The sequence below is a fragment of the Cheilinus undulatus genome, linkage group 3, assembly GCF_018320785.1.
Source record: "Cheilinus undulatus linkage group 3, ASM1832078v1, whole genome shotgun sequence".
Lineage (NCBI taxonomy): Eukaryota > Metazoa > Chordata > Actinopteri > Labriformes > Labridae > Cheilinus > Cheilinus undulatus.
This window is the reverse complement of record NC_054867.1, coordinates 4,525,154-4,544,691: the sequence shown is the minus strand read 5'-3', so window position 1 is coordinate 4,544,691 and position 19,538 is coordinate 4,525,154. Positions and strand designations below refer to the sequence as shown.

The window sequence follows — 19,538 nt, the reverse complement described above, 5'->3', positions numbered from 1 at the left end:
AACAAGGAAACGGGAGTATCCATCTGCTTTGCAAGGTTATAGTTCAATATGAATAATTAAAAATAATGTTGGAAAATCATTTAATTCAGATGAGATACTTCAGAGTAAAAAAAATAAGTTAAAGTGTGTTTTTTTAATTACTATCATTACTGAAAACCATATCAGATAACCGAAAACTTGACATTCATTTGGATTAATAAATGAAAATAGAAACATAGAAAAATAGTTTTTCTGTGTCTGTTAGGGTTGACAAAAATCAGCAGCTGAGATGGGAGAGACATTGCACACAGAAACTGCTGGCTGAGTTTGCCAAAAGGCATGTGGGAGACTCCAGGGTCAAGTACAAGAAAGTTCTTTGATCTGATGAGACAGACACGGTGCTTTTTGGCCATCAGACAAGACACAAAGTATGGTGGACAGCAAACACTGCACATCACCACAAACACACCGTTACCTTTACAGCTACACAGAAATGTGAATGTTCTGGAGTGGCCGAGTCAAAGCTCAGCTCTCATTCCCACAAAGAACTGACAACCTGACAGAGCTTGAAAAGAAGAATGGAGTAAAACTGCAGAATCCAGATGTGGCAGCCTGATTAAGACCTATCCACACAGCATTTACTAAAACTGACTTGAAGAGGGGGGTATTTATGCCGTTTTTTTTTTTTTTTTATATTACATATTTTAATTTAGTTGATATAACTGGAGAAATCTGTTTTCCCTTGGATATAAAAGAGGTTAATTTCTGTATTTTTTTGTCCAAAAAGCCAAATTATATTGACCATGACTGATTTATAAAACCAATTAAAGGCTTAAACATCCAAGCGGGTGAATACTTTTATAAGCACTAAAAAACGAATATTGATTTGGAGTTGATGTGTGACTACAATTTTGATATTACTTACAAGCAGCATGTATAAGAAGGGCAGAATCATAAAAGCATCTTCCATCTCCTTTGAGAGAACACTGCCTTTTGGATGAAAATATTCATAATGAACAAGAATTAAACTGACTTTTTTTTCTTTTATGGAAGGTTTCTGCCCTCACACATCATGTATGGACTCTTGTAGATAGATGTGGGGTTTATTCAATTCCATAGATATGTAAAACCATCTATCTGGTATAAAGATATCAGTGTGTATGATTTCTGAGGTGACAATCAGATCAAAACTAGCAATGTGAATGTAAACAATGCCAAAAATGTATAAGCTCAGCCTGACCTCCTACTCTAACAACACACTTCTTGAAAGGAACCCTGAGTTTATAAACTCACCAGGAGGCCGCCATGTTTTGGTTCACGCCGATAGTGTGACGTCACCGTGCCGCAGCGCTCCGTATGAGTGCTCCTCTCCGTTCCTATGCAGTAAATGGGACCGTTTCTAGCTTGTCGGGGCCCTGTGCAAGATGCTGTTTAGGGGCCCCTAGTTTGCTAAACTACAATAGAGAGATTCCTAATCCATTAGATAATCTACAAACACGCCACAATCTACTACAGGCAGAGCTAACACTCATATATAGTATAGTTTACATTACACTTACTTCAGTTTGTGATTTTAGGGTTCTTTTGAATAAAACAAAATACTACATCCAAAATTTAACTCAGCTGTAGGAATGAAGGCAGGATTATTCAAACCAACAAACTTGTCACCATAAATATTCAAATCAAAGAGACAGCAACAAGCTCTAGTGTGGGTTTCTAGTGTTGTTTAAGGCCTATAAAATACACTATAAACTTAATAAAGTAATCCTAAGTAATCTTAAAATAATGTTAAGTGGCAAATATCTGACACAAAACACCCGCGGCTTATCATGGCAGCTTATTTTATTCTGACATTTATTTTTAAGCATGTAAGGGATAAAGACAGGCAATTTAAATTCTCCTCAGATGAGAACGAACATTCAGCTTTGGGGACCCCTAGTGGCTAGTGGGTCCCTATGCATTTGCATAGTCTGCTTATAGCAAGAAACAGCCCTGGCAATAACCACTGTTTCAGACAGTTGTGCTGCCATAACAGCTTACATACCAGACACGAGTTTGCTGCATTTTTCTCCCTGCTGCCAAAGCTCTGTCATTCCTCCTACATTTTACCTCAATAAAACTCCCTATAAGTGACTGGATTCAGTGTATAGTGGGAGCGTTCTGGGAGTTTTTCAAAATAAAAGCATTATGTACACACAAAGGGAGTTTCTCCAAAGAAATGCTAAAGTGGACTTTTACTTTGAAAAGCATAAACCAGAAGTGCTTTTGTACAGTGTTTACTTTTACCTGAACTGTGTGGAAACAGAAAGCTTCATAAAGAGTAGACGGTTGGGGAACAACTTTACTAAACAGACGTATTTTAGCTCGTGGTCTTCATCTGGTTCATTGAGAAACAGATTTCAAACATATTCTGCAGATGTGGATGTAAATATTTGCTACAAGAAGATAAATATGGCTCTGTATTTATCATTTTCCTGTCTAAATTGACAGATAACCACTCATGGTGAAAATAAAAAAATAGAAGAGACCACAAATTTTACAATTCCGCGTGCGTTAGACGTGCACGGTCTCTGAGAGGCAGCCCTAACACTGGCTGCCAGTCTGAAACAGCTGTTACTGCAGAGGAGCGGCGAGGAGTGCTGCAGAACTGTGACGTCACAGCTCCAGCGCAGACCAAGACATGGCGGCCTCCTGGTGAGTTTATAAAGTCAAATTTACTCAAAATGCAGATATCTAGAGAGTTTTTTGGTTCAATAAACACACAAGAGATTAGGGCTGAAATTTTTGAGAAAATAATCTAATTGTGATTTTTTTTACCCAATGTTGCTATTGCTATTTAATTTGCAATTATTTCTTAAGTTCCTCATTTCATGTATTTTACAACAAAACCAAGCAATAATTCATTCTCAACTATAAACAACACAATATCAGATTAAACTAGGGCTGAACATTTTTGAAAAAATATCTAATTTGGATGATTTGACTCATTTTGCAAATTGGATATGAACTGTTGTATTAAAGGGAAACATAATTTTTTATATAATTCCCATATTTAACAAGAAAAACATACAGAAATGAAGAAAATAGGATTTTTTTGGTACACTTTCTAAAAATATTCCACTAGAATGGTTACATGACATGTAATGCATAGTGTCTCTGCTGCAAAAACAGTTCTGAACTGGTATTTTGACACAAATCTCAGGTTAAAGAAATATTGCACCTTCTGCGATTTGAAAATTGCAGCAGGCCATAATGTGATTTAATCTAATTTGCAATTGTGATCTTGTCTGATCATGCAGTGTTCCTTTTAAATAGATATATTTTAACAAAATTCATTCACAACCAAAACGCTAGAACACACCCTCACTCTGCAATCCCCATCAATGTTTCACTCTCTGTTTTTCCACCAAATGGGATCAGTTAGTCGACCGTCTCTAAACTCTCGACCTCTTGCCTCTTTTTCTGCTCCCATATTTATTAATTTAGCTTGACCTTGTTTTTCTTCTTTTCCTTTTTTCCCTCCTTTGAAGAGCAGAGCAGAGAGAATCAGGATATACAGGTCCCAGCAGAGGCTGGGTCGTCCTGGTCTCCTGCCCTCCTGTCCTGCTGAAGCAGAAACACAAGGCTTTCTCTACCCTGGCTACCTCTACTGTGCTCCTCTGTGAGACCTCTTTGATACTTTTATGTGAGGGAGAGGAGGAGAGGGGAGCAGAGATAAGGGGAGGAGAATGGAGAGGAGAAGAGAGGAAGCAGGACCATGAAAGAAATGTGGAAAAAGAGGGGAGGAGAAAGGAGGGTGGGAGGAGGAGGGAGTTTTCACCGTAGAGAAGAGGAAAAAAGGGATGAAGGCATAGGGATGAGGGAGAGGAGAGGTAGAGATGTGAGAAGGTAGGGAAAGCTGGGACACAAGATGGAGAGAGAAGAAGGTGGAGGCAAAGTGAGGAGAGAAGAGGTAAAAAAAGGGAATCAAGAGAAGAAAGAAACAAGTGAAGAAAAGAGGTGGAGCAGAATGGATAAGAAGAGCAAGAAGTAGAAACTGGAGTGAGACAATGAAGTTTAGAGAGGGTAAAAAGGAAACGCCATTTCTTCTCTGTCATTTCTGCAGTATATCAGTCTCTGCATTAACAAGGGATTTTTTTACAGACGGGTCAAAATAGAAATAAATTCACAAAGAGTTAACTGTGTTAAATTCTCACATGATCAGTTCCCTGAGACTAATTTCAATAGAAGTGATGCCCTGCTTTAACCCTGAAGAGTCCCTGAGAGTTTAGATGACCAGCTGAGCTGTCAGCTGGAGAACGGCGGTCTGAAACTGAAAGCTCCTCTTTATGTCTTTCAGGTTGTGTATTTAACACTTACCAAGGGATAACAAGACTGAACCTGGTACAAACTATACATTAACCCTTGCAGCCAGTTTTTGTTGTTTTGGTTCATCTATGATTTTTATGCAAAAATGTGTGTAGACTCTGAACCTTTTACAGCACAATCAAGTAAAAGATATCTATTTTTCATGACAACCTGGACTGTCAGAATATTTGTTCTGCAACACACTAAATATTTGACTGGATTTAGAGTGTGGGGACATTATCTGATGCAGTATGATTCCTATTTTGACTTTTTTTCTGTAGCCTGACAGTTGCATCAATTACACTAAAAAAATAACTTGTTGGCTTTAATTCATACAATCATGGAAACTTTTCACACCTATTTTGAATCATTTCTTTTAACTAAAAATATTTGTGTTGAACCAATGTTAAGTTGGCTCAATATAACTGTTTTACATTGGGCAAACATAAAATAAGAATGTTGGCTGAATATAAAACAGCTGCATTGGGCCAGCATACTATTTTGGCTGAACTCAGCTGTTTTACATTGGCTCAGCACAATTATTTCATACTGATAGAATGCATTTAAATTAGGTGGAAAAAGTTCACATACTTTAATTACCTTTAGTCAACAAAACTATTTTACATTGTGGAAACATAACACGTTTAACTTAAGTGGGTCTGTGAAAATCTGAGCTATTCTTAATTCACCTACTTTACACTCAACAATGGCCAACTCACACTGCCCTGCCATGGCAATGAAGTGTCTTAAGAGAAGGCACTTTTTTAAAGGCACTTTTCACTCCTGGTGCAAAAGTGTAGTTCATCAAGAACAACAGTAATCCATCAGAAAGATGAGCAAAGGAATCCCAGCAGTAATCTCTATAGGACATTTAACATCTAAACTCACCTGATCACATTTAAACATATGTGAAAACATAGAAACACTCTGCCCCAGGGCATCATGGGAAAATGAATCCCACCAATTTGATCTAGTAATGAGTAATGTGGCTAAACTTTGTAAGATTGACTGGCATTACCTAAATTATTCTTATTTAGGAAAAAAAATCACACTGCCTTGTATTTTTAACAAAAGAAACTCACCGAAAAAATAGGTGTCTTATGTCTAGGGCTGCAACAAATGATTATTTTTATGTCGACTAATCTGGTAATTATTTTTAAGATTGGTCGACTAATCGTGGCTATTTGGCATACTATTTTGGATCCCTGTTTTACCTTGCCTTTTTATGCATGCACACCTGTGAAAACTTAATGGGTTAGCAAATTGACAAGACATGTCAAGTTGCTACATCGTCAAGGTTTGTTTTTCCTCTAATATAAAAGTATTGAGCTGATAATTAAAGTAAATTGCACACTAAATAGCGTTACTAAAAAAAACGTTACCCTAACAAATATCAAAGACGATTTTCCGACTGATTAACGTACGGCACCAACGTTGTAAGTAGGCTACTGGAATTAATCCTCGTGCCTGAAGCACAAAGGGCTCAGTAACTAAATGCAAAAGATCTATAAGATATTCATGCAACTTGCAAACTTGCCCACTCGCGGTATTTGAAGACGCGGCAGCTACAGTGTGTTTACGTTTTCAGGTGTTCGTGCATTGCCGTAGTGCTGCCATGGTACGAGAGTTTGACTTGACACAGTTTGCAGTTGACTTGTTTCGCCAATTTGTTTTCTGTAAAATGTTCCCAAACTTTAGAAGCTCTGGGTCGGCTTTTTGGTGTGTTCTCCGTACTTTCCGCCACGCTTAACTTCTTCTTCTTAGTTTCTGTGAATAAGGTAAACAGTGGGAGTGATACTGCCCCCACCACTTCCTTTAGTGAACTGCAAGTACAGATGAGTCCTTACCGGCCGGTACTAGATTTTACCAATATAAAAAACAATAATACAACGCGTCAACACTTGAATTCCCGCGTCGACAAATTTTTATAGTCAACACAAACGATTATGCCGACGAATCGTTGCAGCCCTACTAGAAACTTGGATTTTTACTGTTGATATCACAGATTAGGTTAAGTTAAATTTACTTTTGCCCAGATTTGTTTTTCTCAGTGCATTTTTATAAAGTAAACAATTCCTCTAGTTCATTTTTGGAGTGTAAGGCTGCTGCTTAGGTTTTATCCTGTCATGGTTCACATGGTCAGGATCCTTAGAATCAGTACCCTCAGTTTTTTAAGGACTTTAATAGAACAGTGATAGATGCATTGATGCTGCAGCCCTCAAATAAACCCAGAATTGATTCTGTCTCAGAAGTGTTTACTGTGATATGAAAGCATGGAAATAGCAAATGCTTTTAATCATGATTAATATTGAACGGCATCACTAACTAGGGAGAACTGAACAGTGGTTATAACTTCATCCCTTGTTAAATTATGCAGACATGCTCATTTAAGAACAGTTAACAGACATTACAGCCTCTTATGAGACAAAAAGGCACCAGAGAGAAAACAGTGGTGAATTAAAAAAAGGCTTCTCACTGAATGGTCACATGACTGAAAAACATCATTTTTAGTTTGGATATTACCCTGCACTAGTTGAGATGAACCTTATGTTATTGTGGAGCTAAATCTACTGCTAAAGCTTCAACACATGGTCCACTGTAGACTTTAAACCCTAACTTTCAACAGAACTTCAACACAGCTGGACCGACAGGGCAGATGTTTAATGCCTCCCTGACAACGTAGACTTTTCATGGAAAAGTTCACATAAATCTGTGTTGTATAATGCAGTATTTTTGTTATATGCTGGCTCGTGTATGTCTGCATGTGTGAGGTAACACTGGGATCCCAGCAGGGAGAAAGAAGACCTGCTGTCTGACTCACTGTTTGATTGGCTCACACTCTCTCAGTCTGGCCCGAGGCGGAGAGCAGCAAAATGGCAAACTGTCTCCCTCTCCCTCTCTCTCTCTGCCTCCCTGTCTGCTCGATCTCTCTCTGTCCTGCTATCTGTCTCTTCTCCTGGCCATGATATTTTCTCTCACTCTCCCTCTTTTGTCACATATTTTCTTCTCTCTCACTGCCTCAGCGGAACAATGGCAGAACGTGTCAACAAGAGAAACTGAGGAACAAATTGCAATGTCATCTCTGAAAGAGCTGCCTTCATCTTCCCTGTCAGTTCAATTAACCTTGAGGAGCCTTTGCCCTTTTCACATGTACATTCTTTCTCCTCACGCTATTGGAAAAGTAAGTGAAGGCATGTTGACAACACATGGATCAAGTCGGTGTCATCTGAAGCGCCACTGAAACACCAGATGGATGAAACAGGGACGACCAACTGACAAAAAAAAATCTTTGGTCAAGTTTTACTGGAAATGTTCTTTTTTGTATAAACGTTAGCACAAGACATCAAATGCATAAGAAGAAATGATGCAGGGTAAATGTGCTCAGTATTTAGTTTGGTGAAAATGAGGGGAAGCATTTACTTCTGGTAGCACAACAGGAGGCTGAACACCTTCACTAATGACAAATAAAATACAATACAAACTGATATAAAATGGAAATATAATAGACCAAGGGTAGCAAATGAGGAAAAGATCATCTTTTGATTGCACTGATCATAAAGCTAATTTTGGTGATGCAGGAATTTATTTTTATGAAACACTTCATTCTGCTCTGTTATATTCTATATTTATTAACTGAAAATTGCACAGCAGTTCATTTATACATTAACCAATATATTAAAAAATATTGCAATATATTGCCTTGCTCATCGCAATTTATCACAATATGTCAGTATGTGCTGCCCTCTAAGGGCATTTAATGTCATCATAACAGTTCTGTAAATGGTTAAGCCGTATCTTTGAAGTTTGACTTTTCTGGCCTTTCATGGCTACCGTAGTTCATTCCAGAGAAAAGCTGTGACGCAGCAAAGTGGAAGACTGGAGTCGGCTAGTGTCAGCTCATTATCCACCATATTCCTATCCCCCATGATTCTTTGCATGAAATATGGACTCAACTTCCGCTCCATTCTATCTAAATGGGACTTTGCATAGAAACGAGATGCTGAAAGTGATTATTAGAGCACTTTCGATACCAAAATATGTCAACTTTGACTGCTTTACCTCAAACGGGATAACGTTATTATTTCACCGCCCTCTACTAGAGAGTACAAAGTGACAGTATTACCTCAGATAACCTAGACAAGCATATTTAGCTATGGAAAGAGACGATCACGTTTTGTTAAATGAGTTTGGACACCACCTTCAGATAAATTTCTAGTTTGTGGGGTTGCTGAAATGTCCATTTCACAAACTAATACCTCTTAAAATATGGGAATTATTTTCATAAAACCAAACAATCCAAACTCCACATTATTGGTACCATGAATGAAGCATCAGGTACTGAGCATTACGGAAAATATTATTCAAAACTTCCAGTTTATATTAACAAAAATGAAGCAGTATTTATTGCAGCAAATATTTATTTATTTTAGAACAACCACTGTTGATGCTGAATCACTTTACTAAGCCCTTGGAAGAATCGTGTTTTTGCTGTAATTGTTACTGTACAGGAAGTTCCACCCACATTCATAGCTACAGTAGACCCCCCAGGAATAATGTGGTATCCACCTTACTTAAACACTGTGAACATGTGATTTCAAAAGTATATTATTATTTACAAAATCGAGGTAAATTCCTATTGCAACAACTTTCGTTCTTTATTAGCATCTATAGTTAGCTGCTGTATTAGAATAGATATATTTAATGTACTTCCACATTCAGATTTACAGTAGCGGACCCGGGAAAAAGGTGGATAGCATTTTTAAGTTTGCTTTTAAAGAGTGTTGGAAACATGTGCCTGTAACTATGGTTATTTTGGACTGCTTATAAGGTTGTGTGTTGAAAGTGTGTTGTTTAAGTTTCTGTTTTTATAGTTAAAAAATAACCGCGATTGCAACGCTAATTTTCGATAGCCTGTAAATAGGATTTTCCATTATGTGTTAGCATAAAGCTGACAGACCTTTCTTTGACTGTGTGGGAATAATGCAGATGGTATGCTAGCTTTAAAGAGCATCATGTTAGGATGTGTTTTACAGTTTGGCTATAGTGAAAATGTTATTTTAACTCTGTATAGTGACAACCTATGTTCTCTGTTATTTACAGTTTCACAAGAAGGTGCCTTTGTGTGTGAGGTCTCAACAAACGGCCAAACCAAGAAGAAACGGTCTCTCATTTCTCAAAGAACTGTTTATCAATCTGCCAAACTAAACCGGCACATTCAGGGAGGGCAGAATACAGCATAAGCACCTCTGCCTCCACGATACACAGCCCTAGTATTTACCATTGATGTTGTCATCTCAGCTCAGCCATGAAAAAAGCATGCAGACAAATTCTTCTTCAGTACCACCAAATGTTGAAACTTAGAGGTAAATACAGTCGAGCTAAAGGTTGATATTTTGTGGGCTATTTTTTATTTTATCTTTAGAATTTGCTGCATTTGCTGCCCACTAAAAATCAACCACAGGCCACATTTTCCCTTGGCTGTTGTTTGGATTCCCCCATGTTCACACAATAAACCACTCAGCACAGTTCTAGTTATCTACAAAGATTAAAACTATATTTTAGTAGACTAAATGCAGTTATTATTGAATAAAATGAGCAGTTATTGAGCTTTGATGCAGGACACCTCTTAGTTTATCGGCCTTGGATATTCCCTTTATCCAATAATAGCAACACTAATATTATTGTAGAAACCAGGGGTGTTAAACTCAGGGCCTGGGGGCCAAATCCGGCCCATGGTGCAGTTTTACCCAGCCTGCAGGATCACATCATATTTTAATTAGAACTGGCCCCCAGGTCTGAGGTCTGCAGATTTCCTCCAGTATAGAAATTAGACTTTAACCTTGAAGATTTAAAATATCCTTTGTTAAGTCATTAAAATTTAAAAGGAAAAGGGTAAAAATGACAAATAGAAAATAAGGAATTAGAGAAAATTATTTGTGTTTTCATTAAATATTTTCAATTTGCATCTTAAAATTCTAAATTTAATTTAGCATTTTGACTTTTTTCTCATATTGTGAACTTTTAGATTCCAATTTTATATCTCAAGTTATAATTTGAAATTTCAAGATCATGATTTCAAATTTAATCTCACATTTTGCAATTTTAAAGTCCTAACTTTGACTTTTAATCCCATATTTCGACTTTATAAACCCACAATTTAGAATTTAATCTCACATTTTGCTCTTTTAAATTCCTAACTTTGACTTTTAATCCACATTTGATTTTTTAAACCCACAATTTAGAATTTAATCTCATATTTAGCACTTTTAGATCCACAATCTTAAGTTTCAAATTATATCTTAACCTTCTAAACCAAAATTTTGTGTTTTATCTCATAATTTGACCTTTAAACTCATGTTTTTTAATTTTTTTGTCATATATTTGCCTTTTGAAAACATTATTTTGACTTTTGATTTTGTGTTCTGACCTTTTTAACTAATATTTTGACTTTTTATCTTCAATTTTGAGCCTTTGAACTTATTATTTAGACTTTTTTTAAATCTCAAAATTATTTATCATCAGTTTTTCTCCCCCTTAATGAATAACCTGTGAAAATAAGCCTTACAGTTTATGGTTAAATGTTTACTCTGTTGGGCCCTCGGGTTAGACCTAAATTCAGATTTCAGCCCCTGCTGTGGTTGAGTTTGACACCCCTGGTATAAACAATCACAGATAAACAAAGGCATACAGGGTGGAGAACAAAAAAATAAAAATCACTGCATGTTTGAAGATGAAACAGGTAGGGAGTATAATTAAGGAGCAAAGCAAACAGATGTTGAACAAGAGGAAGCGGAGAGAGCAGATGGGAAACAAGAAGGGAAGAACGGAGGAGGAGAGACAGCAGGGATGTGTAGAGGGAGAGAAAGTTAGAGTAGCTGGGGTGAAAAGAACAATTTGAACACAAAAGAAAACAAGGGAACAACAGTGTGTGATGATCTCAGAGAGATAATATCTGGAGACGTGAAAAACAAACAGAAGAACGGGAAAATGAGAAAAAGGACAGGAAGAGAAGAAACAAAGTTTCACTTCCTCTCTCTGAAAGGAGGAGAGTTTGGAAGCTCTCGAGCCCACAACTGAACATTTCAGCACTCCATTCAGTTATGCAACCACCATCACACTTAACTGGGACAGGATATTACTGCTAAAAATACAGCAGCAGGTAATAAGCAGCCAAAATCCATTAAAAACTTAACACTGACTGCTCTCCTGAAAGTTTCACAGCTTCACTGTAATTTGTTTTTAAAAGGAGCTGGTAGGACGAGATGCTGCAGAGTTCAGCAGGAGGATGCGCTCTGTTCACTTCTTCATCCTAATGATGTTATATGAAGCTCTCACATGGAGGGAGAGAGGAGCTATCATCACATAAAGTGCACTCAATAGGCGATGCACAAGGTTCAAATGATGAAGAGTAAAATAAGTAAAATGTCAGTGCTGATACTTCAACTTTGATTCTTTACATTAAAAAGTCACAAAAGTCAATTATATCAATTTATAGATGTTTTATTTCTACAACCAGCCTACAGACAAGCTAAAGCTTTTCTGGATACCTTTTGTGTCTCCTTGATGCAACCTTTTGCTTCTGTGGGCATTTGCATCAATGCTACTGTATATTTATGGATTTATTTTCCTTTTTCCGGATCTTTATAAGCAATGCTATCACTCAAGAGTGAGGCTGATGATGCTTTTTTACCTGGCTTTTTTTCTCAAACTTTTTATAGATTTGTTTCACATGAAAAATATCAACTTTCCAGCTTTATGGAGCTGGAGGAAACAGGAACTTTCATTCTTGCTTTAAATGAACTATTTCATTATTCAGAAGATTGGGCAGAGAGGATTAAAGAGTGTTCCCAGTCAGTCCAGTGAAAACTATAAGAGGATAGAAGGGTCAAAAAGCTGATAGCTTGGTTTCTGGATTGCTTATTTTCTATTCGGTTGAGTCTAGAAATTCTGATCTCAAACTTGGGCTGAGAAATATTGAAAAAGAAGAGCAACAGGTTTTTCCTACTTAATACATACTCAAGTTTTTGTCGTTTGTTTGTTTTAAGTTTTGTTTGCATCACGCTCACTGGCCCACATTTATCAACCTTGAGTAGAAACCAGTGCAGATCTGGGTGTAGAAATCATCTTACAACAAGATCCATGTGTGATTTATGAAGCATGCACGGAGAATTTTGAGATTTGAGGTCTCTTCTGGTCTATTTTTTCTGTGCATCAAGAGTGGATGTGGTCAAAAATAGACATGAAAATGATAAAGAGAGCTATATTTACCTTGTTGAACGAAAAATGTACATCCACAGTGGTAGAATATGTTTGAAACCTGTATCTTGATTAACCTGATAAAGGCCACAAGCTAAAATCTGTCCGCTTAAAAGCTATTTTCCAAGCTTCTACTATTTGTGACACTTTCTGTTTCCACACCGGTACCTTTTATTGCAGCCAAAGATGAAAACAGTATGTAAACACTTCCTGTGCTTTTCAGTGTAAAAGCCTGCCGTTGAATTTCTTTGAAGAAACTCCCTTTGTTTGTAGATGATGCTTTTGTTCTGAAAAACTACCTGCCAAACTCGTGCCTGGTATGAAAGCTGTGACGTACTGGAGCGGACACATGCAGCAGCTGAAAGCAGCAAAATATGCCGCCAGTCCGAAAGGGTTGGTGCAGAGGCCCGGCCGAGGAGCGCTCTGGCCTAGTGGCGTCACACTACCTGTGCAGACCAAAACATGGCAGCTTCTGGTGAGATTAAAAGCTCAAATTTACTAAAAATGCAGATATCTAGTGAGTTTTTAATTTAATATTTACCTGAAAAATACTAATACCTATCCAGTTAGGTGAATTTATCTGATCATTCTTTGTCCAGCAGGTGACTTCATCAGCCAAATAAGAGAACTATTCTTGGAGTTAGGTAAGGTAGATGCCAGAAGACAGACAGAGAAACCAAGTGGAGCGATACATCTCTTCAGAAACGTACAAATAAATGTGTTCCTTGAAGCTTTAGTCATCTTCCAATTCCAACAAAATTAGTTTAGTCGACATGATCAGCCTCATGTTTTTAACTACATGAAATATCATCCTATGCAGGTGAATCTGGTAAAAGTAAACAATCAGCAGTACATCTGCTCCATTTCACACATCCATCTGAAAAACCTTCAATAGACAATAGGCATTTGGGAAAGGGCAGAGTGTTAAAAAAAAAAAAAAAAAAACCTTGGAGTGTGATTAGGTGGACATTCTGTCACATCTTTACAGGCCAATCAGAGCAAAAAACATGTGACGTAGCCGCGACCGAGGTGTGCGTGCGCAGCTACTAGGAAATAATGCAAACCATGGCGACAATAGACATGTCAGGACAACTTTTGTCGTTTTTGAAAAGAAAACAACTCACTGCTGTTCTTTGTTCTTCTTTAGATGAAGAAATGTTGTCAAGTTCTGATAAAACTGGTGCTTTAGCAGCATCCACACTAAGCACCGGCCTCTTGTTGCTGCTTGCTTATGTCACGACTCTGCCACGCCTGAAAGTACTGCCCTTCGTCACTGATTGGTCCTGTCACTTTCTAATCAGGCCCAAACGATTCAGACGGGAGCTTTGCAAGATGGATTTGCCAGTGAGAAACAAGGAAACGGGCGTATCCATCTGCTTTGCAAGGTTACCTAAACTGTGAATTTATAAAGAAAACAACGACCTGGACACCACCAAGACAGTCCAAACTTTATTCAGCCCAGAGGTAGTCACACACAACACACTCGGCATTGTACTTCTGCTTTCCCCTTCAAAATAAAAGTCTACTGGAAACTGCTGGTTTATCAGTAAGACATTGAACTTCCTTCGGGTTAAGCCTCCCTACAACTACATAAATCATCAGCTTAAATCATTTATGCGAATCATAATAACAGTAATAGAATTTTATTGTTTACTAAGCACAAGTATGAACCCTGACAGTTGTCCTTCTGCATGTCTGTATACTATCTGAATTCCACTGACATCCCTGTATGTGCCATGAACTGGGGCATTTCTGTGTGGGGACACTTTGGCATGGTTCCTTGGCCAAACCAGAGGACCTCTCGTGTCCTGTTACATAACAAAACATTCCTTTCTTAAAAAAATTGACCATCTGATGAAAGCTGGAGATAAATAAGCCACAGTATTTATAAATGGCATCCGACATCCAAATAAAAGCAATCAAAACCACGATGTCACTTTCTGATCACATAAAATTAAATGTAAATAGATTTAGTTGATATTAATTTGACAATATAATCTATAAGAATCAAGAGTTAAATCAATTTGGAGATTAACCCTTGAGCACATACATGTTTGGATGTGTGGCAGACAGTCCATTATACAGGGTGAGTGTTTGTTACATAGACAGCTGCTCTTTGTGGCCCCCTCAAGGGAAGAACTTTGTTTTACAAAGAAAAAAAGAAATGTCTGACATTCATTAAGACCTGACTCTGCAGGAAACTGGTCAGAGATGTGGACAGGACTGGACTCCATTAGGAAAAAAGAGCCAGGTGCAGCCATGCACAGGTGGTTGAGTTCTTTAACTCTGACGAAATCTTTGCTAAATCAAATGAGACTAAAGAAATATGTCCATCTCTCCTGAAAAACTGCTGTCTGTATCACCCTCTTTTTTGTCTGGACAAAGTTTTTGATGAGCCGAGGTGCAGCAGCTGCTTGGTGTGTGTGATCTACAGTGGGTCTTTTTCATTTTTTAACCATGCTCTGTGCTGAAAAGATAACGGGCCGCATCTAACTCATTTATTGCAAATTTTTTTTAACTTTCCATTTGCTGAAATTACACACAGTATTTTGTTTACCTTTTCCTCCACTCTGCTTAGACTGACATGAAGACTGACCATCAGTATTAACTAATCCCATTCATACTCATCCACACACAGTCACAGCAGAGGGGGCAAAGTGGGGTTAAGTGCCTTGCCACAGGGCTTACAGACATGTGACTGCAGGAGTCTGAAATCAAACCCATGACCTTCCAGTTGGACACTCTACGGTACCTATCGAGCCACAGTTGCCCCAAAATTAACTGTGAAAGTCATTCCAGCATGTATGAGTGATGCAGAAGCATAAAATTAAGATACTTAAATGTAGAATGTTGTTTTTGATGCAGTCAAAGTAAAGTACAAAAAAATATATTTTTGACAAGAAAGTAAGAACATCTTATAAGAAGCTTCCCTGGTGTTTTTGTACAAAACCAAACTTTACATGTCATGTGAATTCATGAGGAGTGACACATCTCCTCATTCTTCTTCATTAAATATTTGCAAACCAATACAAAAATGCAACATCAATAGTTGCGATGTATATTCTCTGACTGTAAATGTTTAATGAGGATGGAAATGGATTTGTTAGATCTACAGATATGCACATAACTAGTTGTGGGAAAACTCCATGCAGAGAGTTTACAATCTGATTAAGACTAAAAAACAGTGCTTCAAAGCCAGGGATGATTGACAGAGTGGGATTTTCTTTGATACTCCGTCACATCTCTGCTTTCTGCCACCAAGCCTGCACAGATAGCCTCTGTTTGTATTCATGGAATGCACAGATAAACAGCTGGCTTCACATGATGGCATATGATAAGCAACCCATGCATATGGAACACATGGAGACTTACAGATTTTATGCATGAGACCTTATGTAAGAGTGTGGATTTAAATGTGTGCCTGTTTAAGCATGGGCATGTTTATGACATATATCCAGAAAATCTCTCACCGAGCCACCTGGTTGATGACAGGAGCGAAGTTTGTCGGGCCGTAGAGCTGAACGCTCCGCAGACTCTGAAAGTAAGCCTCTAGTACACCCTCGATGCCAACACAGTTGGGATTTTCTTGATTCGAGTTCTGCAAGAGAAAAAATTATGTTGAATCTTTGGAAGGATAACAATGAGAAAATTTTGTCTTCAAAAATACCAGCCATCAGTTGTTCTTTTTTTTGAAACCAAAATAAAAGTACAATATGAATTTGCACCAGGCAGCATCACCAGAATGACTTCTGAAGTGGGCATTAAAAGTATTTTTATGTTTAGAACTGATTTGGACAGTTTTTGTCTACATACGGAGTGTCAAACTCCTGGCCTGCCTGCAGGTGTTGTTTGGATTGCAAGACATTTGGGAAAAAAAGGTGGACCTTTTTTAAAAAAAGTATTAATTTCAAATATTTACTCATTTATCATGATCTTGCTAAAATTATAGCACAAAACGATTGTAATCAGATGCAATAAACGAGTAAAAATGTTACATTGAAGTCCAGTTAAAGCAGGGAGGAACATCATGACAAAAACGCACAGCAGAGCAAACACCAGCGCAGCTGCAGCAAAACCTCAGTTTCATAAACAGTCGGTCCAAAACAGAGGCTGGTGCACACTGTGTTTTTCATGACTAAAGGACAAGTACATCTGCTGTGTAATTTTGATTATTATTATTATTTTTTTTTTTTTTAAATTCCAATAATATAACCATCATTCACAGCTGGACTTGGCTCTTTTAACCCAATGAGTCCATTCTCCATTCGAGTCCACATCTCAGTTTCCTGCATGTCGAGCCTTAATGAATGTGAGGTTTTCGCCTTGTACAACAAAACTTCTCCTGTTTTGGTGAAAAGCAACTGCTCTCAGGATAGCAAATACTTCCCTGTTAGGTCTGAGCGATTCGGGAAAATAATGTGATTGCGATTTTTTTTTAACCAATATTACGATTTAATATGCAATTATTTCTTAGGTTCCTCACCTCATTCATTTTACAACAAAAACAAGCAGTAATTCTTCCATACTATAACTGACACAATATTAGATTCAACTAGGGCAGAACCATTTTTAAAAAAAAATATCTAACTGTGATGATTTTTTACTGATTTTGCAAATTTGATATGAACCGTTGTATGAAAGGGAATGATAATTTTTCTATAATTCTGTAATGTAATAAGAAAAACATACAAAACTGAAGAATATAGGATTTTTTCGTACACTATTTTAAAAATATGGCACTAGAATGATTGCATGGTATGTAATGTATAACATCTCTGTTGCTGCAAAAAAGTTCTAAACTGATATTTTGACACAAATTTCAGGTTTAGGAAATATTGCACCTTCTGCAAGTTGAAAATTGCGGCAGGTCACATTGCGATTTAATCTAATTTGCAATTAATGTCCCAGCCCTAGTAATTCAGGGCTTTTCCACTACAGCCGAGCCAAACCAAGCCGTGCTTATTAGCATTTCCATCACCAGTTTAGCTGCGCCGAGCCGCGCTCAAATAGCCCTGCTCAGAAGCAGGATGATGCCTCAGTTCATGGTGAGTGCAGGGATGTCAGTGGGATTTAGATAGAACAGACATGCAGAAGAATGTAGGGGCTCAGACATGTGCTTAAAAGTCAAGTTTTCACTCAGTGAGAGAATTTTTGTAGCTCTATAAGCAGTACAGTAGCGCAGCAGTGTTGGATAAATCTGCAGGATCCTCCTCCCTCTCTCTCTTTGCATCTTTTCTCTCACTTATTCTCCTCTCTGGACTCTGTGCTCTGATTCCAGGCCAGGTGAAATAATCTCAGAGTCAGATCAGATACTGTGGACAACAGACAGCTGTTTGCATATTATACTGAATGCATATTTCTAACGAATATTCCACTCTTGTAAATTCATCTTCTGTGGGTACTAAAAATGTTAACATCTGAAAAAAATGCCATATGTTACAAGGACAGCATCATATTTTTCCCTTACTTGTGTAGATTACTTGCAGGTAAATCTTGTGTCTGAAGTAGCTAATAAACATTTTTATATGTAAACTTGCAGCACTCATTCAATTGTGCACGCATCTAACATTGGGTCATTGATACTTATAAATATTACAGCAGTCTATATATCCGTCTTTGGTTGTATTGATGTTGCTTAAAAAAGCCTGCGGGACATCTCATTGGAGCCAATCCGCTCTCCTACCCAAAATGAGTTTGACACCCTGGTCTACATACATTTACACCAGGTATTAACATGTATCTCTAGTGACACTGAGATCCAAATATGACCCAGTAACACAATTTCCCTATCACATCCTCTTCTTTAATTTCTTCTTCTTCTTCTCTGCCTCCATTATGTTCATAACAACTGTCATTACAGACAGTGATTTTTATTGACTTTTGTCAACTGTAGCATTAACTTTAACCACCAATAAACAACTGTGTACAGTGTGCATACTCTAATAATATACAGTTGATTCATATTAACCCTTACTACAGAGAGCATTCACTCATGAGCCAGTGAAGCTCAAGTAAAGTCAAGGAAACTCATTGCTTCAGGTGTCAACATCTTTCTTTCTCCCTCTCAGAATGATCCAAATCCAACATGGGCATCACAATCTGCTTTAAAGGAAGTCCTTTTATGCAGTGTTTTTCCTCAATAACAGTATCACTTTTGGGATCAAAGAGGGTTCTTCTAGGAGTTTAAAAGCTTCAATGCATGCAGTATTACCACAGCAGCAAATATGCGTGCACAATTCAGCAGAAAATCTAAAACTGTGGAAACCAAGTTCACAGGGCAGAAGAAACTTTCCACAGAAAAAAGAATTAAACTTTTAGCTTTTGAAATAAATATTTTCAGACTGTGATGGGGCTCCAGGGAACGACTACTCCATGTGCTACATCTGTAAAAGCACAAATTGAGACTTTGTGCTGCTGTGAGATTGTTGTAGTGGGTATTTATCTGGGAAGGGGGCACAGCAGCACGCAGCAGTGGCAGGGTGACAGTAGGTTTTCTTGTGAGAATTGTTAGCAGCACATAAGATGCTGAAACTATCCCTGCGCTCTCTCTTCACTAGTGAACTAGTTATCCGAGGCACCACACAAAGGCGACAGTTTAGTGAAGTTTGCAATGCTACAGCTTCCACAGCAGAACATGGAATCATGAGGAGAGGCTTAGACACTATTTGCATGGCTGAGTGTCTATTTTAGATATTTTTATAACTTTATTATTCCAAAATCTTAAAGTAGGGGGTCAAAAAGTCTTGGTGCACTCTCTATTCTAGTGCTAGTGGCACCATCTATCCATTTTCTATACGAGGGGGGGCTGGAGTCTAGCCGTCATTGGGCAAGAGGCAGGACACAGCCTGGACTGGTCGCCAGTCAATCACAGGGCTAACATATAGAGACAGACAACCAGGCACACTGACATTCACACCTACGGCCAATTAAGAGTCACCAATTAACCTGATGAGCAT

The 19,538-nt window shown here is 37.9% G+C and overlaps 1 protein-coding gene across 1 annotated transcript in view; it reads right to left on the bottom strand.

The window, feature by feature from the left end:
- Positions 1–19,538, bottom strand: part of LOC121506932 (copine-9-like) — a 330,340-nt gene that overhangs the window by 38,719 nt on the left and 272,083 nt on the right. The window contains exon 17 of the mRNA XM_041782988.1: positions 16,053–16,180. Within this exon, the coding sequence (XP_041638922.1) occupies positions 16,053–16,180 (128 nt within the window). The remainder of the gene's footprint in view (positions 1–16,052; positions 16,181–19,538) is intronic.